We start from the raw sequence: 23,886 nt of genomic DNA, 5'->3' as shown, positions 1-23,886 counted from the left end.
AGGAGGGCGAGAGAGATGATAGAAAATGAGGAGGTGGATAACTATTCCGCCGAACTAACCGGGTGGACGGGAACTGAAGCAGAGGAGCAGGAGTACCACCTGGAGAAAAAACTCAGCCCAGAAGACGAGAAGGTGGACCAAAAGTTGAAGAAACTGAGAGAACAGCTCCTCGCCGAGTTAGGTAAGAAAGACCAAAGCCAAACCTCCCTGCCTACTTCTTCTCCCTTCTCAAAGGTAATGCAGCAGGAGACTGTTCCCAAAAAGTTTATGATGCCGCCGATGGCGGCCTATAATGGGGCTGGAAACCCGAGAGAACATGTCATGAACTATAAGACCTTCATGGAGTTGCAAACTCTGTCAGATGCTCTGATGTGCAAGGTGTTCCCAACAACGCTCTCGGGACCAGCGAGGGCATGGTTCAACAGCCTGGAGGCCGGAAGCATTAAAAGTTTTGGAGACCTTGCCCTCCGCTTCATCAGCCGGTTCGTAGCCGGGGTGCCAGCAGATAGGAAGACAAGCTATCTGGAAACAGTTAGGCAAAAAGCTGGTGAATCTCTCAGAGAGTATGTCGCCCGTTTCAATACGGAGGCCCTGCAGATTCCCGAGCTCGACGAAGGAAGGGCGGTAGAGGCCATGCAAAAGGGAACAACCTCTGCCGAGTTCTTTGGTTCTTTGAGCAGGAAACCTCCGACCTCACTGGCCGAGTTGATGAAGAGGGCGGAAAAGTACATAAGGCAGGATGACGCCTTAGTAACGAGTAGATTTGCTAAAGGGGTGGCAGGAAAAGAGAAAGCCCCGGAGGAAGGAAGGCTGGAGAAACACGAGAAGAAGCGTGGGAAGAGGCCTGAGCCATATAAGCAGGCCTGGGAAAGAAGGGATCAAAGGCCCCCCTCCTCCCAGGGCTCATGAACCACGAGTGCTCCCCCCTTGGGTTCCTGAGAAGCCTACTCCCCTCAACGCTTCCAGAGCCGAAGTGCTCATGGCAGTCCAGGATAAGGAGTTCCTCCAGTGGCCTAAACCCATGAGGTCGGAAGCAGATCAGAGGAATCCTAACAAGTATTGTCAGTACCACCGGACACATGGCCACGATACAAATAACTGTTTTCAGTTAATCACGGAGATTGAAAGATTGATAAAAAGGGGGCATCTCAAAAATTTTGTGAAGAAACCGGAGGGGCAGAGGCCTCCGCCCAGTCCGGCAGCCCAGATGCCCAGGAGAACCGGAGCTGGACCAGTGAATGATGGGTCTAGTGGGACTATTAATATGATTGTTGGAGGAACTGGAGGACGAATGAGCCGTCGAGGAAAGAAGAGAAACCGGGAAGGAGAGATCAGCAATGGCGAGGTCATGCAGATCGTTGAACACTCACCCATGGCCATCGTTTTCTCTTCAGAAGATGCACAGGGCATTCAGATGCCCCATGATGACGCGCTTGTTATTGAAGCAGTCATTCATAATTTTCGGGTGAAGAAGGTTCTGGTGGATGATGGGAATCCCGGAGGAACAGCTGGTTCGGGACCAGTCACCCATCAAAGGGATCGGAGGAGCACCGGTATTTGTAGAAGGGAAGGTGAAGCTGGCCCTTACCTTGGGAGAAGCACCCAGAGCTCGCACCCATCATGAGGTGTTTTTGGTGGTTAAACTCCCACTGAGTTATAATGCGATTTTAGGGAGGCCGGCGTTGTTTAAGCTTTGAAGCTGTCACCAGCATCAGGTATTTGGCACTTAAGTTTCCAACGGAAAAAGGAGTGGGAATGGTTCGGGGCAGCCAGGAAGAAGCAAGGGCGGTATACTTGGCCACAGTAACAGAACCGAGCTCAACTGGAGAAGCACTCGACTCGGAAGTTTTGGAGGTCAGAGATGAAACAAAAGAAGCCCGGACAGAGCCAGTCGGAGAATTGGAGACCTTCCCCTTATCAGGAGCAGATGCAAGCAAGGTTTTCAGTCTTAACGCCAACCTCACCAAAGAACAAAAAGCTGAAGTCATGACTCTGATCCGAGGTCACGCGTCGACCTTCGCATGGAAGCCCTCAGACATGCCAGGAATTGACCCAAAAGTGATGACACACCGATTGAATGTCCTCCCCGAGGCCAGACCAGTGAAGCAAAAGAAGAGAGTAGTAGGAAGAGAAAAACAGCAAGCCACCCGGGAGGAAGTGCAGAAGTTAGAAGAGGCAGGCTTTATTAGGGAAGTAATGTACCCACAATGGTTGGCAAATCCTGTGTTAGTCAAAAAAGCCAATGGCAAATACAGGATGTGCATAGATTTTACCGACCTAAATAAAGCCTGCCCCAAAGATTGTTACCCCCTCCCCGATATTAATAAAATGGTCGATTCAACGGCCGGATTTGATTATATGTCTTCTTTGGATGCTATGTCTGGTTATCACCAAATCCCAATGGAGAAGTCGGATGAGGAGAAAACCTCATTTATAACTGAAGACGGGACTTACTGCTACAAAGCTATGCCTTTCGGATTAAGAAACGCCGGGGCAACTTACCAACGATTAATGAATAAAATCTTTAAGAACCAGATTGGCAGGAATGTAGAAGTGTATGTGGATGACATGGTGGTTAAAAGTTCAACTTTTCAACAACACATAGCAGATCTAAGGGAGATATTTGGGGTGTTAGATCAATACAGAATGAAGTTAAACCCAGCAAAATGTGCTTTTTTCATCAGGGGAGGAAAGTTCTTGGGATACATGGTGAGTGGAAGAGGCATTGAGCCTAATCCGGAGAAAGTAGAAGCCATATTGAATATGCCAGAGCCGACCTGCGTAAGGGACGTCCAGAGATTAACCGGGAGAGTGGTGGCGCTTAACCGATTTATGTCGAAGTCAGCAGAAAAGTGTTTACCATTCTTCAAAAAGTTGAGAAAGGTACCAAGCTTCGAATGGACGGAAGACTGCCAAAAAGCTTTCGCGGAACTTAAGAAATATCTTAGCTCGCCTCACGTGCTCAGCAGTCCCATGAAAGGGGAAGAGCTTCTGATATATTTGGCAGCCTCAGAACAGGCAATCAGCGCGGTACTAGTAAGGGTAGAAGGAGGAGAGCAGAAACCTGTTTTCTACATCAGCAAGGTACTTAGAGACACTGAGGTCAGGTACTCGAACATTGAAAAATTGGCTTATGCCTTGTTGTTAGCAGTCCGGAAATTCAAAGTTTATCTGGAAGGCCACCAAGGAGTTGTGATGACGAACCAACCCTTAAAGAAGATCCTACGTAGGCCGGAAACTTCAGGACGGATGTTAGCATGGTCCGTGGAAATCAGCCCCTACTGTCTGGAATACCGACCTCGGACAGCAATAAAATCCCAAGCGCTGGCTGACTTCATAGCAGAATGCTCATTCAACGAGGAGAAGGAAGAATCATCCTCGGAGATGCCTAGAAAGGAAGGAGAGCGAGAGCTTCCCCAAGAATTTAGCTGGAAGCTATATGTAGATGGAGCATCAGGATCTGAGGGCAGCGGCGCAGGGATAATGCTTAAGGGGCCGGAGGGCTTCAAAGTGTGTTATGCGTTACGGTTAGAATTCAAGGCTTCTAACAATATGGCTGAGTACGAAGCCTTGGTGAATGGGATGTTGGTAGCCTCGAAAGTAGGGGTAACCGACCTCGAAGTAAATAGTGACTCTCAACTGGTGATCAACCAGGTAACCGGGGTATATCAAGCCAGAGACCCCATCATGCAGAACTATCTTGATAAAGTAAAAGCTATAGAAGCCGGGCTCACAGAGCGGGGAGTTATTGTCAGATTTCAAAGAATACCTCGGGATGAAAACGAGGAGGCAGACCTGCTTAGTCGATTGACCAAAGAAGAGTTAGAACAGCTCCCTGACGAAGTATACATACAGCATATCCGCACACCTGCTTTCCAAAAGACAAACACGGTTCTGCAAGTGGATCAGAACCCAACGTGGATGAGCCCCTATCTAAAATATTTGGAGAAGGGCGAACTCCCTGAAGACAAAGACGAAGCCAGAAAGATAGCAGCTCGAGCTGCCAACTACCAAGTAATAAGGGGAACTTTATACAGAAAGGGGAAGTCCAGCCCATGGCTCCGATGTGTGAGTCCGGAAGAAGCTGCAAAGATAATGGAGGAAATACATAGAGGCCTATGTGGGGCTCACGAGGGAGCAGGGACATTAGCTAACAAAATATTCAGGCAAGGATACTACTGGCCTACTGTTAAGAAAGAAGCAGAAGAGTTTGTCCGAAGGTGCGACGTATGTCAGAGATTTGCTAATGCCATCAGGACCCCTGCCACTCCTCAAGCAAGCATATCCAGTCCATGGCCTTTCTCACAATGGGGAATTGACATTCTAGGACCTTTCCCCAAGACTACGGGGCAAAGGAAATTTGTAGTAGTGGCTGTGGAATACTTCTCGAAATGGCCAGAGGCAGAAGCAATAGCAACAATCACAGCCAGAAAAATGATAGATTTTGTATGGGGGCATGTCATCTGCAGATTTGGCATACCTAGAGTGCTTATCTCAGACAACGGCAGACAATTTGACTGCAGCACCTTCAAAACCTTCACGACGAACATGGGCATATGGCATAAGTTCTCCTCCGTGGCCCATCCTCAGACCAATGGTCAAACGGAAGTCACTAACAGAGCAATCCTCCAAGGATTAAAAAAGCGGCTGGACGGTGCAAAGGAAAACTGGGCAGAAGAACTCAATAGTATCCTATGGGCACTCCGAACTACTCCCAAAGCACCCACTAAGGAAACACCGTTCGCACTCGCTTATGGTACAGAGGCCGTAGTTCCAGTTGAATTACAGATCCCCACTCATCGAGTTCAATTTCTCAGTGAGGACACCAATGGGGACAAGTTAAGAAGCAACCTGGATGCTCTGGAAGAAGTTAGGGAAGAAGCACAAGTCCGAACTGCTGCTTATCAACAACGAGCGGCAAGATATTATAATCAAAAGGTCAGAGAAAGAAGCTTAAAGGTGGGAGACCTAACTTTAAGAAACTTGGAAGCTACAGGAAAAAGAGCAGCCGCAGGCAAGCTAGCACCGACCTGGGAAGGTCCATTTAAGGTGACAAAAGTGGTTAAGCCCGGGGTATACCGAATTGAAGATATGCAAGGAAACCCCGAGCCCCACGCCTGGAACATCCAGCACTTAAAAAGGTACTTCCCTTGACATATATGTAAAGAAAAATATTGTACTCTGAAAGGCACAAATAAATAAAATAACGCCATTCTTTACGCAATGATGTTATCTCCATTAAGAATGTTACTTCTCTTTGAAAAAGAAAGAACAAAACTAGAAGACCGGGATCCCCAAGATCTCCCGGATGCAAGACCAGGATCCCCAAGATCTCCTGGCGAGAGAAGACCTCCTTGAGACATAGAGACCTCCTGGAGGTAGAAGACCGGGATCCCCAAGATCTCCCGGACACAAGACCAGGATCCCCAAGATCTCCTGGCGAAAGAAGACCTCCTTGAGACATAGAGACCTCCTAGAGGTAGAAGACCGGGATCCCCAAGATCTCCCGGACACAAGACCAGGATCCCCAAGATCTCCTGGCGAAAGAAGACCTCCTTGAGACATAGAGACCTCCTGGAGGTAGAAGACCGGGATCCCCAAGATCTCCCGAACAGAAGACCACGATCCCCAAGATCTCCTGGCACTAGAAAACCTTACTGAGACATAGAGACCTCGGTGAGGCAGAAGACCAGGATCCCCAAGATCTCCTGGCACTAGAAAACCTTACTGAGACATAGAGACCTCGGTGAGGCAGAAGACCAGGATCCCCAAGATCTCCTGGCACTAAGAAGACCTCCTTGAGACATAGAGACCTCCTGGAGGTAGAAGACCGGGATCCCCAAGGTCGTCCCGGAATTACAAGACCAGGATAGGTCGTCCCGGAATTACAAGACCTGGATCCCCAAGATCTCCTGGCACTAAGAAGACCTCCTTGAGACATAGAGACCTCCTGGAGGTAGAAGACCGGGATCCCCAAGGTCGTCCCGGAATTACAAGACCAGGATAGGTCGTCCCGGAATTACAAGACCTGGATCCCCAAGATCTCCTGGCAAAAGAAAACCTCCCTAAGACATAGAGACCTCAGTCAAGAAGAAGACCGGGATCCCGTAGAACTCCCGGAAAAACAAAATAAAGGATAGCCGGTGAGGCCCCAAGGTCACCCCGGCACAGCCAGGATCTCGTAAGACCTCCTGAAGGTAAGATTAGTTGGTGAAGGACTTCAGGGATCCCCGAAAAACGAAAATTTCCATAACTTTATGCAGGAACAACTTACAAAACTATATTTCCGACCTCACAAACATAGAGAGGTCCGGCGCTGCAAAAAAAAAAAAAAAAAAAAAAAAAAAAAAAGAAGTCGAGCTCACAGCTCGGACCGATAAGCCCAAGACCGAGCTCCTAGCTCGGATAGATTCATTTCTTCAAAAGATCAAGATACGAAAGCCAAAAACAAAGGCCGAGCTCCCTCCATAGAAGAACTCACAAATCCTTAGGAGGATACTAAGGCTATAATCAAAAGCCTAAATCAGTTTATTTAAAATAAATATACAAAGTCACAACGAAGAAAGAAGGACTAGAAGTCAAAAACTAGCATGACAGTTGCCATCAAATGGGTACGAAATTTGATCTCTCAGACGACAGCTAAGAGCTGAACTCACAACTTAAGATTAATTTAGAGCTTCTGAATAAACATATGAAGCCTACATTACACATACGAAGAGTAAAAATACATGTCAAAGAATATGAAAAACAAAAAGGAAACTAATATTTCATTAATAACTATTACAAATTATTTCTCCGGTGAGGAAGGAGGATGAATAGTCCTTAAAGGACTTACATCAATAAGAACACCCTCACTATTTCTATTTACAGCCACCACTGAAGGAAGCTCGGAATCCTTTGGACCAGAGCTCTCAATAGTAGGGGCAATTTCTGACCTAGGATGAAGGCCTTCTTTCACAGAATCAGGATCGTCCTCCTCCGACCCTAGCTCGGATCCCTCTGAAGAAGACTCAGCTGGCCGATCTCGGTTCCTCCGGCAATCTCCTCGGGGCAAAGGGAAATCATCCTCCCCGTACAGCACTGACTCGCCATCTGAGTCCACTTCGCGCCTACGAAGCTTGGCCAAAGGAATATCAGGAGCCTGTCTAGCTTCTCTTAAACCGCGATTGTAGCCAGTTACATACATGCGGTAGGCCTTATCAAAGATAGTCTGTTTCATTTCACTAGAAGCTTTATACTCATCAAGATGTTCTTCACAAGCCTCGGCTACAAATTCCTCAAACTCAGAAGAATCTTTGTAGTCCTGAAGATGAGCTTCACAGGCCTGCTCAATTTTACCCTTTAGCTCATCAGACTCCTGATACTCCGCTATGTACTGATCGCGCTTCAGCTGAGCCTTCCCTTCGGCATACTTTACCACCTCAAGCAGAGCTAAACACTTACGTTCCAAAACTCTGACTTCATTTTTCAGCTGTTGTTGGCGAAGGTCGAACTCTTCAGCCGAGGAAGTCAAGTCTCTGATACGGTCAGAGCTTGTGCTCAACTCCTGCTCAAGGACCTGCACCCGAGCTAAGGCCATCTCTCTTTGAGCCTTTACTTCCTCCAGATGAGTCTGAAGTCCTTCGAGATCAGCCTTTAAGGCATCAAACTGGCGCTGGACTTCAGCTTTCTGGCTAACGGCCTCATCTCTCTCCTTGAGAGCCTCTGTCATAGAGGACAGCTGCTCTAGCACTCCTCTACAGCGAACCTCCAAGGTAACTGCTCTCTCATCAGCCTCCTGAAGAACATTACGAGTCCGAGACAACTCATCTTCTAAGGACGAGGTATGCTTTGCCGTCTCGGCTGTTTTCTCTTCAGCCTTTTTGAGGGCCTCCAACGCAGAATGCAATTCCACCTGGAGGGACTGGATCTGCTCCCGAGCAGCTACCAAATTGCCCCTCGCATCACTGGTGGCAGATATATTCTCCTCCAGACGTGCCTCTTCAATTCGACGATCTACGGACTCCCGGAGGGAGCGATCACGGATATCCACCTCCATAAAGAGGCCCGTCACCTAACATGAAAACGCAACTATCAGGAAAAAGAAACAAAGCAAACTGAAAGGAGGGGGGAAAAATGACTTACCATTAGAAGCATCTCCCTAATGGACGATCCGAGCTCCTCACGAGAGCGAGATTGGAAGGATGCTTGCTCCTTGGTAAAGCTGGCTAAAAGGCCGGTCAGAGCAAGAAGGCGTGGATCCGAGGCCTCTGTGGCTCCACCAAACATTTGCTCCCGAAGAAGGTCGGCAACGGCACTGGCCGGAGACTCGGATGTAATACCCGACGTCTTTAGAGAATTGCCAGGAGAAGGCAATAACGGGTCAGCAGCAACACCTTTCCCTTTCCCAATGGGAGGAAGAGCTGGAGAAGATCCTGTTGCAACCCTGGACTTCTTCTGGACAGGAGAAGAGGCAGATTTTCCAGAAGAGGCTGGGCGCTTGCCTCCGGTCTTTGCTGGAATGCCCTCAGAACCCTCAGGTTCAGTCCTCACAGGGGCAGGGGCACTTTCACCAGAAACCTCTGGACTTTGACCCCCTAGGAGGATGATCTCCATCCCCGTCCCAGAGGTCTCCTTGTCTTCAGCAGAGGACTTAAACTTTCCCCTTGACACCTCCTCAGTAGAATGGGCAGCACCCTGTCCCACTTGTTCAGTAGACTTTGAGCTCAACCCACCACGGCTAGATGGCTGAGCTGATTTAGTGCTGTAAGAGCTCGGCTTGGAAGCTCGAGAAGAAGCTTTACCAGAAGGCCGGCTGACCTTCTCGGAGGAAGCGACCTGAGCTAGTTCTATAGCAATCTCAGTTACAGAACGCCCATCCCCGAAGGCGTCAAAAATTGCGTGCATGTTCTCCCGAGACAGTTCAAGGTTCTTGGGGAATTTGATGCCGTCCATTTTAACCTCAGAAGCTGCAAAAAATAAGAAGTTATACAGACTCAGCATATTATCTGATATTTTTAACAACGAAGAAACAGAATAGCCGGACAAAGCACTATACCCGTGTCCTGGATATCCCTAAGGTTGGCCGCAAACATACACTTCTCGACATCATACTTCCTCTCAACGGAAGTCAGTCGAAGCAGCCCAACCTGCTCAATAAGACTCAATTCGGGCAGATCATTACAGCCCGGAAAGATCTCCCCCCAACTTAGGCCCACATCCCACGATCGGCAGGACCCTAGTTTCAGCTCCGCCACAAGGAAATTCTCTATCCACCCCTTTATAGAATCCTTGTAGCCCGTAAGAAGAGATAGCCCATTGCGGGGGGAAAAGTAATAGAAGTTTTGCTTCGCCCTAACCAGGCGGAAAAAAGTAACAAACAGACAGGCCGTAGGTGTGAAACCCCAACACAGACAGATAGACTCGAAACAGGACATGAATAAAATGGAATTTGGGGATAACATTCGAGGAGTTACCCCAAAGTATTCAAAGACCTCAACAAAGAAAGGGGAAAAAGGAAATGGTAGACCAAATTCTCTCTGCTTTAGGAAAAACACTATGCTACGACCCTCTTGGGGATCCACTAAACCAGGAGGGGGAGGGTAGGGAAGAACTATCCTCTCATTTGGACGAGGTGCTCGAATAAAATACAACGGAGTATCTAGAAGCCTCCGGGAGATGTAATCAGTTATATTGGAAGACGTAATACGCGACTCAAGGTTAACAACATCAGGAAGCTTTGAACTTGCCATTGAAGAACAAGGGAGCGTACCTGAGCACACAATAAGGTGAAAAACGCAAAGGGAGTCGCAGGAAGACAGAGAGTAGAAGAGAGCTAATTTCTTCGGAAGACAGAAGGAATTCGAAATGAAAGGCAATGATGAGACGGAACGTTGATCTGAACAGTTTTGTCTTGGAGCGACGCGATCATTAATTGCTCTCGAAGTTTACCCTCTCAACGGTTAAGTAATAACCGGAGAGAAGGTAAAGGGGCAAAAGGATGATCGATTGGGCTTGTCTACATCTACCAAGGGCCAGGTCCACAATGATAGCCCATCACTTAAAGGCCCAGGCAAGCCCAACTTGTTCAGACCTGATCTCCAGCCAAGACAACTTAACCCACAAGATTCATCACTTCACCAAGGTTAGACCTACTCATCACATAGAATATATAAGGTTTGACTTGTTAAAACAAGGGTACCTCGGATCTATACTGAGCTGAGAGCTTAGAGTTCAACTCATCAGAAGCCGAGCTCATAGGTCGGAACAGTCCAGCTCGGACAACATGACCTGAGAGCCCGGCCAGCTAAAGGAAACCCAGAGCTCATTTTACTAAGCGAAAGACAGAGCTCTCAGGTCGGCTAGTCTAGCTCGGACAACGCACCTGAGAGCCCGGATGAAGGAGACTCAAAGCTCAATTCATCTAAGTAGAGACCAAGCTCATAGATCGGTCCGACAACCCAGTTTGGAAATACGAAAGCCCAGTTGGCTAAATAGATCCGAAGTCCGGCTCACGAATACAGTTAGTTCAGCTCGGAAAAAAACAAATTTCAGTTAAAGCTACGAAGAAAAGCAGTTTCAGTACTCCATCCATGGTAGAGAAAGAACAACTCAAGTATGAACGAAAACGAGAACTTCATTAAAAGAAAAGCACATTACAACACGTTACAAAGGCCTACACTACGGGACGAAAGACTATCCTTAAAGGATTTACATAACCATATACATCATCATCAACAATTACATCGTTATCACCTATCCTACTACTTCGGTCTTCGGTTCGGAGAAACTCTCGCAGCTCGATATGTGAGTTTGGCAGAAAGAGCTGCAGAAAGCCAAGAAGTTAATCCTCATAAGCGTTTCCCATGGATCCTCTGTAGGTCGGCATTCGGTTGCCCAAGTATGATACGCGTGACAAACTCACATGTCATATGCTGTGTGTATATCACGCATAAAAAAACATGGGCTTCAGATTACGACCTCAGGAGGATCGCCGGGCTAACGTGTGAAGGTACCAGCAGAAGCTTGACTGAGTGTAGCAGATCTCAGTCTCGCGTAATACTGGTACTTCACATCAACGAAACTAATAATACTGGTGCTTCACATCAAAGAAAACAACAAACCGAGCACTTGAGCCCCTTCCATCCATATCCAAAGAAGGCAGCAACGGGGGAGGTCGGCCAGAAGATCTGGGCAAAACAATTTCAGCAACTTGCCGAACGGTCCCACCCATCGACCGCCCTACCAGACGGATCCCCAAAGCAACATTCAAACTCCTTAGAGGTAACATCCACTCCTCTGAAATTTTGAATTGACTCATCTTCGTCTCAGGTACTACGAAAGAGTCCCAAAACAGAGATAAGTTAGCACAATTTTCCGTCGAGATGATAAAAGTAAGATTAAAACAAATTCCTGGGGCAACACAGCAATGTAATATCAAGCTCGCCTTCGCCCGCTTGAAGAAGGCACCAAATGGATCCTTCACAGATAAAATAAGAAAATCTCTCTGTTCCAACAAAGTGCCTGGGAATGGTAAAGAGGTGAGGTTAATATATATATCCAAAAGTTTATGTTTTGCAGGACAAGGCAGAGCCGAATTCTCAATTAATGCTGTCAGAATCCTTAGAAGATGTTCATGAGAAAAGAAAGAAAAGACATGTCCAGATAACAATGACAGGAAAGCAAAAATAATCGAGAACGCGGAGAATAAAGAAAAGTCCGAAAGAGGAAAGAGCAGATAAGATTCAGAAACTGCGCAAAGACAAAAAAATGAAAGAGTATTATAAAGACACCTGGACACGAACAGGCGCGGCCATGATGGTTCTTGATATTCACCCCCTCGGCAGTTGGAGCAATAACTCCCGAGAAGGTGAAGGGGCAATTGATGACCGCTGGATTTCTTCACCCCAGAACAGGGGCGTGACCGCAGCCAAAGGCCCATGATACAGAGGCCCACGCACTTGATACCCCCCAACAAGCCTGGCTCATTCCAGCTTCCGGGCCGGGCTCGACCAAGCTTCCTCACTCAGTCCAGTCTGATCCCTGACCAGCAGACCCCTCTCAGGCCCAGCGTCCAGCCCAACTCTCGGCCCAGCCCGGGGTCCAGAACAGTACTCACCAGACAGCCTGGCAGATCCGCTCGAACGTACGCATGAGGAGAATCAGAGGCCGTTACGCATGTAACAGGCAGCTGATACCCTAGTACACCCGAATCTGTATGGCAGAGACGCGTGGCCCAATCCTGGAGAGACCTTTACACGTCACCAGCAAGCAAGACAATGTATAAAAGAGGAGTCCCCTCCTCAGAATGTTTTAAGCTTTATTATTCAATACAAAAACCCTATTCTATTGGATCTCAGATCATCAATAAGAACTGATTCATTAATTATGTTAAAATTTAAAAATTTAAGTGTAATTTATCCATTTAAAAATGATAATAAAAATATTTATATGCTTTTAACAGTAAAAATAAAAATAAATGAAAAAACTCTAATATGAATGAATTGATTACAGAAGAATTTAAGTATTGAATTTTAAAATATAGAATTCTATTAATTATAGTAAAATTTATGAATTAAAGTTGAAAATAAATTTGATAATCTAATTTTAATTTTTCATAATCATTAATTGATTGTGCATATAAATAAAAAAATAAAATAAATATTAATGTGCATATATATATATACGTACGTATATTGTTTCTCCTAATCAGCATTCTACGTTGAGCAATTTTATATGTTTTACCTATTAAATAAATAAATTTTTAAAATTAAGCTGAGTATGAAAAATTGAGAACTAGAAGAATAAGAATTAAATGATTTCATTAAAACTAAATAAAAAATTCCTCGAAAGATTTTTTACTTATTTAATTATGCAACAAATTTTTTATTTATAAAAAAATTACTATGAAAGAAATTGAAATTGTTGATTGGGCAGCAATTATTCATTCCCATGAAACGTGTTCTTTTGGATTAAAAAGTTATTTCTTACTTTTAGTTTAAATCCAACAAAAATCATGTAAAAAATCTTTTAGGCGTTTTCAAAGTAAAATATTTTTCAAAAATTTAATTTAATTTATTTTTAAAATTATTGAATCAAATCAAATATTTTCAAATTAAATAGTAAATAATAATTAAATATAAATGAGAATTAATTTTGATCATCATTAGATTTCTTCAACCCCAGTCAGGAGCCAAACGCTCAATTGCGGCCCATTGCTCAGAATCTCACACATCATTTGCACTAACAGGTCAGACCCTTTCGAGCTTTGATATCGGGCCCTCCGAATTTCTCAATCAGGCCGGCCTCACCTTTACTGTATCTCGAGCCGATCTTCTTTGGGCCCAGCTTTGCTCCTATTTTCCGGCCCAATCCAGAACCAGAAGGAAGACTCATTCATTTGCCTTGTGGACCCTTCTATACACGCACAGGGAGAATCAAATGTCGTTACGCATGGAGCAGATATCTGATTCCCTTGTACGTCCGTATCAGTGTAGCAGGGACAGGTGGACCAACGATATACGTTCTATTAGCACATCACTAGCACACAAAAGGAAACATATAAAAGAAAAAATATTCTCCTCTAAATCTAAACTTTTTCTAGTTTTACAGAATCTCTTATAAAACCCTATTTCTCTAAATTTCAGATCATCAAATTTAATAATATTAATATTCTCGATCTTAAATTTGAATCCAATAAAAATGGCATAAAAGAGAAAGACAGCCAATGATGTGGATGAGGTACAATAAGAAATGAAACTTCACTTGCTTGATCAATTATTGCCGGCTGTTGTCGGGATCAGCGTCTCGCAGCGCTTGGAAGTTGCATGTAGGTCCATGTTCGATGCTACCCTTACAAATTAAATTACTTGTTAGCTGCTGAAGCTGTAATGATTGATTGCAGATAAGAAAACATTACAACAAAATTATACATACGATGATTATGAAGAAAAACAGAGAGCCCCACAAGTTGTAGGTTTGGACCTCTACGGAGGAAGGCTTGTAATTATATCTTCACTTTTTTCACATTGTCTACCGTGACCAATTTTTTTTACATCGTATTTATATAAATTTATAATATAAATATATATATATATTTATTAAATTTTATAATTTTTATTAATATTATTTTTTATATATATTAAAAATATTAAATTTTTCTTAAATTTATCTATATTTTATTAGATGAGTGATGGGTGTTTTCCTTTTTCTTTTTTAAAATAGAATAGGATTTTTTTTTAATTTGGAGTTGAATTAAAAAAAATTATCAATTTAAAATTAAATTAAAAAATTTATCAATTTAAAATTTTTTTTATTAATTTGAGATTTAATTACGGAGACGTGGAGCCTGTAACTCTGAGGAATCTATTCGTGTTGATTACAGAACACATTAATGGCCTAACGTGACTATTATTTATTTATTTTTAATTATTAATATATTATAATAATAATATATTTATATTTTATTAATTTAATAATTTTATTTATATTATATTTTTTATGATAATAAATTTTTATGATATATTTTATTAATTTTAATATATTATTATAATGAAATGATACTAATTATAAATTTATTGATACATAATTATTATATTCTATATTTTATTATTTTTAATATAAAAATACTATAAAAACTAATAGAAAAGAAATTGTATGCAAAATATTTAAAATTATAATATTATTTTATTATTAAAGAGATAAAAATTATTGAATTAAATAATTAATAAAAATAAATAAATAAATTAATATAAATATTTAAAATTATAAAAATTAAGTTTACATTTTATTTAGTTATTTTTGTACAACTATACATATCAAATAACAGAATAATAATATTAATTTTATGATATTAAAATTATACGGTGTTAATAATATTTTTAATTTTAATATTAGTAAAAAATATATTAAATATTAATATATTAATATTTAAAATTATAAAATGGCATTATATTGCTGTTAGATGTCTGCAAGCAGAAATAAATAAATAAATTAATTAATTAATATAAATATCTGAAATTATTTAAATTAAATTTAATAATGTTAATAATATTTTTAATTTAAATATTAATAATATTAATATTTAGAGTTATAAGATAAAATAATATTGTGATTAAATATTGTACGAAATTATAAAATTATTTATAATTTATTGTCAAAAAATAAATTAAGTAATTAATTTATTTTATGATTAAATTAATTAATTTATTTTTCTTGATAAATGATAAATAACTCATTGATTTTATACATATTTAATAGTGGAATAATATTATAATTTTAAATATTTTATTTATAATTTTTTTTATATTCTCGTTTATAAAAAATAATATATAATAAGTATGTATCAATAAATTTATAACTGATATTATTTAATTATAATATTACTATAATAATATATTAAAATAATACTCTTATAACCAATATTAATTAAATTGATAATTATTTTTAGAGTTATAAAATAATATTATTATATTATTAATCATGTAATACTATTTAATTATAATATTATTATATTAATATATTAAAAATAATAAAATATATTATAAAAATAATTAAAAAATTTTATGTATAGAATTATTTTTATACATTAATTATAATATAATATTAATTTTATAACATTGAAATTATATTTTTATTTAAATATTAATGATAAAATATATTAAATATTGATATATTAAAATAATAAAAAATATTTATTATAAAAAAATAATATAAATAATATTATATTATTTGCTGGCCATAACTAAAATGTCGGTTTCCGTGCCGACCAACATTTAAAAAAGGAATTTTTGGTACTCCTTTGTAAAAGCGCCAGACCCTATATGATGGCCATATATATATAGTTAAATTCTAAATTTATAAATATATATTTTTTAATATTAAATTAATAAATTTCATTTTTTTTTCTCGGTTTATTAATTCGGTAGGTTAAAAAATGGAATTTTTAAAGATTTTCTCTTTAAAAAACTTAATATTTCAAAATTCTATATTTTAACTCCAAAAGTTTTATCCCAAACATAGTTTTTGAGTTTCCATTACGGTTAATTATTATAAAGTCCTCAATTAAAATTACAACTCTTTAATACTTTTATTAAATTTTTGTTAAAAAATATTAGTAAATTTATTTTACTTATAAATAACAAAATTAATTAAAATTACAATGAACATAAATATTTGACGTAAAATAAATTACATTATCTGTTGTTTCTTTAATAATATTAAAAAGTTAATAAATAGTTAATTTGGATAAAATAAAAAAATTTGATAATAATTTACCTTGAATTAAGATTTATTTTTATTTTTAAAAAAGGAAGCATGTGGGTCACCAGCACAGCGGTCCAAGAATATAGATCAAGTGTGGCCGGATGCAGGGAGTGATGAATCATGACTTGCCTTTTGGTCTAAGAAGTCAAGTTTCGTGCTTTAACGTTCACAGCATCCATTTGTATTTTTAAATGATTGAATCGTCCCTGTAAGCCCATCTCCATTCTTGCTTTCCTGTTCATCCACTGCAAGCAAGCCTCCATCTTCTCTTTCAACTGCTGATCTCCGAGGCAAAAACATTGTTCCTGCAACTATGGCGACGGCTACGGCAGCTCTGTTTCTTTTGACTTTTGGCATTGTCTTTATCTCTGTTATTGCTGATCCTGACTTGCTTCAAGATGTCTGTGTTGCGGATCTTGCCTCTGGTACTACTCAATCCTTCCCCTTTTCTTCAAAATTCTTTCTTTCTGATCATGTTGTAAGAAATTTTTCATCTTTAATGGCTGATGAGTTATAAATCTTCAACAGGTGTTAAAGTTAATGGGTTCGCCTGCAAAGAGAATATCACGGCGGATGACTTCTTCTTTGATGGGCTGGCCAAGCCAGGACTCACCAACAACACCCTTGGTTCTCTGGTCACCGGAGCCAATGTTCAGAAAATCCCAGGTCTTAACACTCTTGGAGTCTCCTTGTCTCGCATTGACTACGCTCCTGGCGGCTTAAATCCTCCCCACACCCATCCACGCGCCACCGAGATTGTCTTTGTCCTTGAAGGCCAGCTGGACGTGGGCTTTATCACTACCGCTAATGTCTTGTTCTCAAAGACCATTAACAAGGGTGAGATATTCGTTTTCCCAAGAGGATTGGTGCATTTCCAGAAGAACAATGGGAAGGTTCCAGCCGCCGTCATCGCCGCCTTCAACAGCCAGCTTCCGGGAACTCAATCCATCGCCGCCACATTGTTCGCCGCCACACCAACGGTTCCTGACCACGTGTTGACCAAGGCTTTTCAGGTGGGGACCAAGGAGGTTGAGAAAATCAAGTCTAGGTTGGCACCCAAGAAGTAATCAGAGCCTTTGGGCCTTGTTTTCAATTCAAATTTGTTGTGTTACCACTTAAACAATTTATGAGATTTGTCCTCCATAATATTATCCTTTTTTTTTTTTCACATATAAAAAATTTAAGAAATAATTAGATTATTTAGTCATCATGTTAATTTAAAAAATAAAAAAATTCTGTTTTTTTTATTTTTCTCCTTAATTTTCCTTAATTTCTTATAAAGATCCAAACAAAGGTTAGTGAATTGGGAAGACTTGGTGTGTAGGGGTAAGTGAGTTTTCAATCCAGAAATTGAAACTATATCTCCATCAATAGGTGAGTTGCAAAATCCTACTGGCTACAGCTTTTTCAATTGTAATTTTGTAATAACTTAAGCCAAACTTCACGTGTATGGGAGGAGATAAAACAATTGAAATTAACAGGAAGTCAAGAACACCAATCAAGTTTGAGGCTAGAATTGGTGGATGGCTAAAATAATTATTAAATCCCATCAAAATATATACTAATAATTGCAAATCATGATAAAGGGTGTCCTTAATTAACTGTTGTAGGCACATGGATTTGAATATTTGCCCTTAAAAGTAGTTTGTTTTTTTTTTCTTGACATATTTTCTATACTTCATTTGCAAGTGAAAGGCTTTGTTTAAATGAAAAATGTTAATGATCTCTTTTGTCTAATCTCCAGGTCCCAGAACAGGATGGATCAGCCAATTGTTTAAAGTTAATTAGAAGCCTAACCAATGTATTGACCACAAGGCGTAAGGCTTATATGGAACAAAAATAACCAAACCTTTTGTGATGTTTTTTCCAAGATGAAAGTGACAAGAAGCGATTGAACCCTAAAGAAATAGAAGAAGGGTAACTTGTCAAAGTGATATCGAGGCCAAATTCAAATCTTGGCATCATAATGACCTGAAATCGAATACAAATATCATTTTCATTGGAATATTCTGAGGCTTATTAAAGAAGCTAATAGGAAGCCTTAGCTGGAAGGTTATTGCTTCATTAACATTCAATAATTGCAACTTTAAGACAAGCACGTACGTGCTTTACTTGTCAATCCACTTGCAAAGAAAAATGAAAATTATGGCTTCCATCTTCTGGGTCACGCATCTAAGGTCCCACCTACATGAAAGTTGAGGAAGCTGAGAAGACACATTGCCTATGGTGCGGAACAGGACAACAATGACATGTCTAAGCACCACACTCCTCTGTTACAAACATAAAGCTTTATTCAATTGTCTTCTCCAAGTGCATCACAGGAGTTGATGATCATGCATATAAAGTATGGCAACATCAATCCGAAGATTACCAAACAAAGATGTACGCAAATGGAATCAACCATCCATCCATCAAGAACCAAATCATTCAGTTTTTTTTTTTGGGGGGGGGAGGAGAAAAAGCTGCAGTACTTCACTAAGAAAGAACAATTTTTGGCTTGTCTCACTCCGGTCCCCATGTACGCTTCGGCTTTTTCTACAGTCGTATATTCATTCAATATGAATAGCAAAAACCTATGCTCTATCTCAGTGATGTTAGTTCAATAACAATAAAGATATGCTTCAATCCATACAAAACATATATAGAAAGATGAATTACTAGGAGTTCATAAACAATTTCCATAAAAATCTGCATGTTCATCAATCTCCTCCATATAATCAGCATAAAACATGTAGTTCAATTTAACTCGTCAGACCTTAATATAGTCCAGTCAAATGTGAAAGTCTACTTTGATGAGGTTGCCTGCCTGCCATCTGGAATTGCAAACAGAACTACAGGCTTTGAAGGTCTGACAAAAGGAACATCACATCTAAAGTAGCCCTTCCTCTCAAGTTGCAATATCTCTCCACGTTTCAAATTTCGCATGTTTGAATCCCCTAGTGCTGCAGTCTCCTTCTTAGTGCATGGGTTAAGCACATCAAGGAAATTCTCTCCTTCTTCCAGCTGCATCCACAACAGTTAGAAGCACCAACCCACAAGTCAATTTTATCTACCCACATGCTCTGGATAATGCCAATGAATTTAACAGCGAAGATGCCAGAATCCATGAGTAGTAGTGTCCAAAAGTAATCAACAATAAAATGCCTACAGTTCAATCCCATAATTGGAACCAACTTGAATGCAAGTACACCACTACATAAGGTGACAAAGTAGCTCAAAACAAATTCCAATAGTATTTGAGAAAGAGAGAGAGAGAGATTAGACTGTGGAACAGGCAACCTAAGGTTACTTCCACGATTCAAACAGTAAGAGAAAAGAAGACAAAAAGTTTATATGAGAAAATTAACAAAATATATAACTAGTTGAGTTACAACAGTATAAACATAATTAGAAATAAAATTTCACCCAGAATAAGGATACAACCTCGTCAAGAACACTGCTATAGGAAATAAGAAGAGTACCGATACACAGAAGGTGAACAGTACAATCATAGTAGAATCAGAAATTATTTTTCCCTTCCCCAATATTTTGTCCCTGAAGGTGACCAGTAAAGGAGGGCAGAGAGAAAAGAAGGGGAAAAAGGAGGGGGGGGACGTCCGAGGGATTAACTAGCTAAGGTTCATTAATGTTTGCATGGTTGATGAGAGTGTTACAAAGTGGTTAACGAGAATTATCAATCTGAAACATTTAAATACATGGTTGATGAGAATGTTACAAGTTGAAAACATAAATTCTCTGCAGAAATCACACAACTACATGCACTTGCCTTGTTAAGATTGGAGGAGGATATTATTGACATACAATCTAAAAACTGAAGGTCAAAATAAGGAAAGGAGCAATTTTAATCAACACAGAACTGAACTCATTTGTAAGGATAAGAAAACTTAAAACCATCCCTAAGCAAAGAAATACCTTTTTCTTTGTTATCAGATAGTCAAACTCCACCAGTACGAGGTTAACTAATTCAGTAATCTCTGGGAGCCACGTGAGCTTCAATTTCGTTGTCTTGACAGAACCTTCAAGATGCAAAACCCCAATCAGTTGTGTAATTTTTCCACTCTCGTCTTTTACAATTTCCTTCACTATGGCATTCCCCCAATCCATTAAGGTCACTTCCTCATTTTCCAAGATGGAATTGGCATCATCATAGTCTATCAATATCCTCTTTGTGTAGGTTGTAGCCTTCTCTCCAGCAGCCTCATACTTCTTGTGTCTTGGTAGGATGCGAACAAATGGATTTTCAGGACCATTAGTCAAGCTCAATAAGACACGCCGTTCTTCAATAACTGCAGTGTGTCTGGGACAAACAGGATCTATGATTTTCTTATTAATTGTCCAAAGTTTGTCCCATTCCATGAGGTTGAGATTTTTTGATGCCCCCTGAAACAGTATGAATATAGAAATTAAACTTCAAGAATGCAGAGGCCTATACCACAAATTAAGATAATGTATATTTAAGAGGGTAGTAACATACACTTGCAGATGTGGAAGACATACAAAATACACTGAAGAAATGAATCTAAGTTTGGCTCCTAAGCAATTTTATAGGCAAGAAAATCCTCAACTTAAACAAACAATGCATCAGTGTAGCAAACATTTTGATATAGTGAAAAATAAAGCAATCTGCTATGCTCAGATTCACAAGGCAGGTTTTTGGGTCTTTGGCTACAGTGTTATTTTGCATGGACTATTAATAAGCATCATAATAGTAAGAAATGAAATCTTGTCACATATTATCAATACCTGTTCAAGAATAAATTGTACTAATGCCTCAACTTTTAGACCTCTACGAACAATTCCTTGGACAGTAGGAAATCGAGGATCATCCCATCCATCAACCTTTCCATGTTCAACAAACCATCGAAGATTACGCTTACTAAGAAGTGTATAGACCATATTCAACCGGCTAAATTCATAAATGTGAACCTTTCTAACTCCCAAATCCTCTTGAATTCTGTGATATTGAGCATTTCGATCATGGTACTCACTGGATCGAAGTGCATGAGATATGCCTTCTATAGCGTCAACATAGGGACAGGCAAAATCATATGTTGGATATATATTGTACTTGGATCCAATTCTATGGTGAGGAACAGGATTGCAACGATAGTAGACTGGATCTCGAAGGGATTTGTTTGGGTCTTGCATGTCCAACTTCCCACGAACACAACACTGCAAACCCCTCTCTGATCCTTTAGCCATTTCCTTCCACAGTTTCAGATTCTCCTCCATAGTATTGTTCCTACATTTTGATTCAATGCCATCCATTCTTTCTTTCTGCATTTGTTCACGTGGTGTGTCATCAACATAGGCTTTACCCTGCCTGATTAACTCTTCAGCCTTTTTCATCAACTTATCAAAGTAATCTGATGTATGTGTAACTTTTACATATTTGATTCCCAGTGTCTCAATATCTTTCAGAAGATTCTCCACAAATTCACTGCTTTCTTTTGCTGGATTTGTATCATCAAAGCGAACAATCAGCTCACCTTGGTACCGTTGAGCAAAATGTTGGTTCAATAATGCTGCTTTTGCATGCCCAATGTGAAGAAAACCACTGGGCTCAGGAGCAAATCGCAAGCACACCTTCCCAATTTCGGCAGATGGAAGATCAACTTCAGATGTTTTGCTACTTACCTTTCCCTTTTCAGATGAATCTCCATTGACAACCTGTTGCTCTTTTGATTTAGCGGTTACAGGTTTTCCCAGGCCTCTTTTGCCAACATATGTTGTTGTGACTTCATTCAATTCATTGCTGTATTCTGTAGATATTGAGTTGAACCAACGTACTAGGTTAGGGTATTTCTTTGACTTCCTTAAACTTTCCCATCTCTGCCCAGTTGCTGCAAAGCATAGTGTGTCATAGATCTCCAGAAAACATCCAGTGAGCAACACAAAAAATGGACACTATAGAGCACAAATTGACAAAATTTCATCACAACACATGATATTACCATTAACACATGATAACAATATTCGTTGAATGTTTACTTAATCTTTTTTTACCCCAGGGAAAGAGTAAACAACAATGCAATCAATCATCTATATGCAGTCGAAGGAGTCAATTCACAGAAGCCCTAGAAGAAAATGTGATTCAAAAGAACACTCGTGACTAAAAGAAAAGAAACATTGTACCAGCCTCTCTAACAAACAAGGTAATAGATAAATATCTTTTTCTCTCTCTTTTTTTTTATATATTTTAGCATTATTATCAAACCAATGAATTTGTGACCATGAAAAAAGTTGCAAATTGCTTATCTTCAATGTAGAAGTGGCATAGATGTTCCGCAATGAATGTCACAATGAAACAAATTACAGGCAATAGCTGAAGCAAATACCTGCTAAACCTGACCAAATCGCTATGTCCGCAATTGATAAATCATATCCAACCAGAAAAGTACGCTTCTCCAAATAACTATTGATGTAGGTACATGCATTCTCGAATTCAGACCCTGATGAAAGGATAGAAGAATATTCCAGCCATTCATCAATCTAGGAAGAAACAATCACTTGTCAAGAATTAGCCTAAAACGAAAATTTCCCAAAGCAGCACAGTAAACCAAAGGGGAAAAGGCAAAATAAGAAATATCACCTGGCTAGATTGGAAGGCGTCCTTTCCATAGAAATTGGGAAGGCTAGCAATCCGACCAATGTAGCGAAGAAGCACATGTGTACCTTGCAATTTCATCCTATCATACAGAATACAGGATCAGTTTGGAAGCAAGCAAAATCACTAGGGATTAGAAAAGGAAGAAAAATGAGAGAGAGAAGATACCCATCAGAGAAGATGACAGTGGGCGGGGAAGAAGAGTCGGTGACAGTAGTAGGTGCAGGTAGAACGACGGCTGCAACCTTGGCGGCAGAAAGAACTGAAAGCGGAGGATTATCAGCTGCAAAGGACAGCTGTTTAATCTCCATTTTCCGGCAGCACCTGAACGCTAAATAATCTGTAAAAAATAAAAGTGAAGAGAAACAAGTGAGATGTAGGAGAAGCGAAAAGGGAAAGGTAATGGGAAAATGCAGGAAGAGCAAAGGAGCCGCCTGAGACCTTCGTAGTGCACAGCAAGAAATGGAGAGAGTGCGCGTCCATTTTCTTCGCTTGTGTGATATACGTAAACTGTAAAGCCAATAAGCCACGGTCCAATTCAGCCCACGGTTAGGCCAGCCAGCCCGCAGTTTAACGTCAACCCGTTATCTTTTCAAACCCGTACTCCTTGCCTGACCAAGCTAGCTAAATAAAAGTTTTGAGACTTTTTAATGGACATTTCACATTCAAAATCTTTTTCTGTAATTAAAAATATATTTTAAGCTCTTGTTTATTTTATGAAAAATATTTTTTATATTTTTAATATTTAAAATATTTAAAAATTTTAGTAAAAAAAAAATATTTTTTTTTAAAATAACTTACATTTTAAAAAAGAGATTCATTTCTATTTTGAATAAACTGTTATCTCTGTTTTAAATTCAATATTATTCCCATTGCAATGACTTCTCTCTTTTGAATCCTTGTGCTTAAGCTGACAAGATAACAGCAAAAACCCACTAAAGAAAAGAGAGAGAAGGTCTGAAACCTTATTGAGCTGAAAGGAGCCAAGTACAGTATTATCAGATCCTGCATCTTCCAATTGCCATGCTGGTCTTTCT

The 23,886-nt window shown here is 39.9% G+C and overlaps 2 protein-coding genes across 3 annotated transcripts; one reads left to right on the top strand and one right to left on the bottom strand.

Moving 5' to 3' along the window:
* The first annotated feature begins 16,316 nt into the window (after positions 1-16,316).
* On the top strand, positions 16,317-17,393 carry LOC110620248 (germin-like protein 5-1). Its single transcript, XM_021763900.2, has 2 exons — positions 16,317-16,667; positions 16,771-17,393. Exons 1-2 carry the CDS (start codon positions 16,556-16,558, stop codon positions 17,307-17,309), a joined length of 651 nt encoding a protein of 216 aa, XP_021619592.1. The 5' UTR covers positions 16,317-16,555; the 3' UTR covers positions 17,310-17,393.
* Positions 17,394-18,859: 1,466 nt separating this feature from the next.
* LOC110620799 (glutamate--tRNA ligase, cytoplasmic) lies at positions 18,860-23,419 on the bottom strand. 2 transcript variants are annotated; one of them, XM_021764676.2, is made up of 7 exons: positions 23,291-23,419; positions 23,018-23,189; positions 22,835-22,931; positions 22,581-22,734; positions 20,986-22,085; positions 20,155-20,622; positions 18,860-19,245 (listed from the first exon to the last, which is right to left on the bottom strand). In XM_021764676.2, the coding sequence occupies exons 2-7, from the start codon at positions 23,158-23,160 to the stop codon at positions 19,027-19,029; spliced, it is 2,181 nt and encodes a 726-aa protein (XP_021620368.1). In that variant the 5' UTR covers positions 23,161-23,189; positions 23,291-23,419; the 3' UTR covers positions 18,860-19,026. The 2 variants fall into 2 exon arrangements, with proteins under 2 accessions (XP_021620368.1, XP_043814979.1); XM_043959044.1 differs by lacking the exon at positions 23,291-23,419 and having other exon boundaries at positions 23,018-23,276.
* Between the last annotated feature and the right edge of the window lie 467 nt (positions 23,420-23,886).

This window comes from Manihot esculenta, chromosome 8, assembly GCF_001659605.2.
Source record: "Manihot esculenta cultivar AM560-2 chromosome 8, M.esculenta_v8, whole genome shotgun sequence".
Classification (NCBI taxonomy): domain Eukaryota; kingdom Viridiplantae; phylum Streptophyta; class Magnoliopsida; order Malpighiales; family Euphorbiaceae; genus Manihot; species Manihot esculenta.
This window is presented reverse-complemented; position numbering and strand designations above follow the sequence as displayed.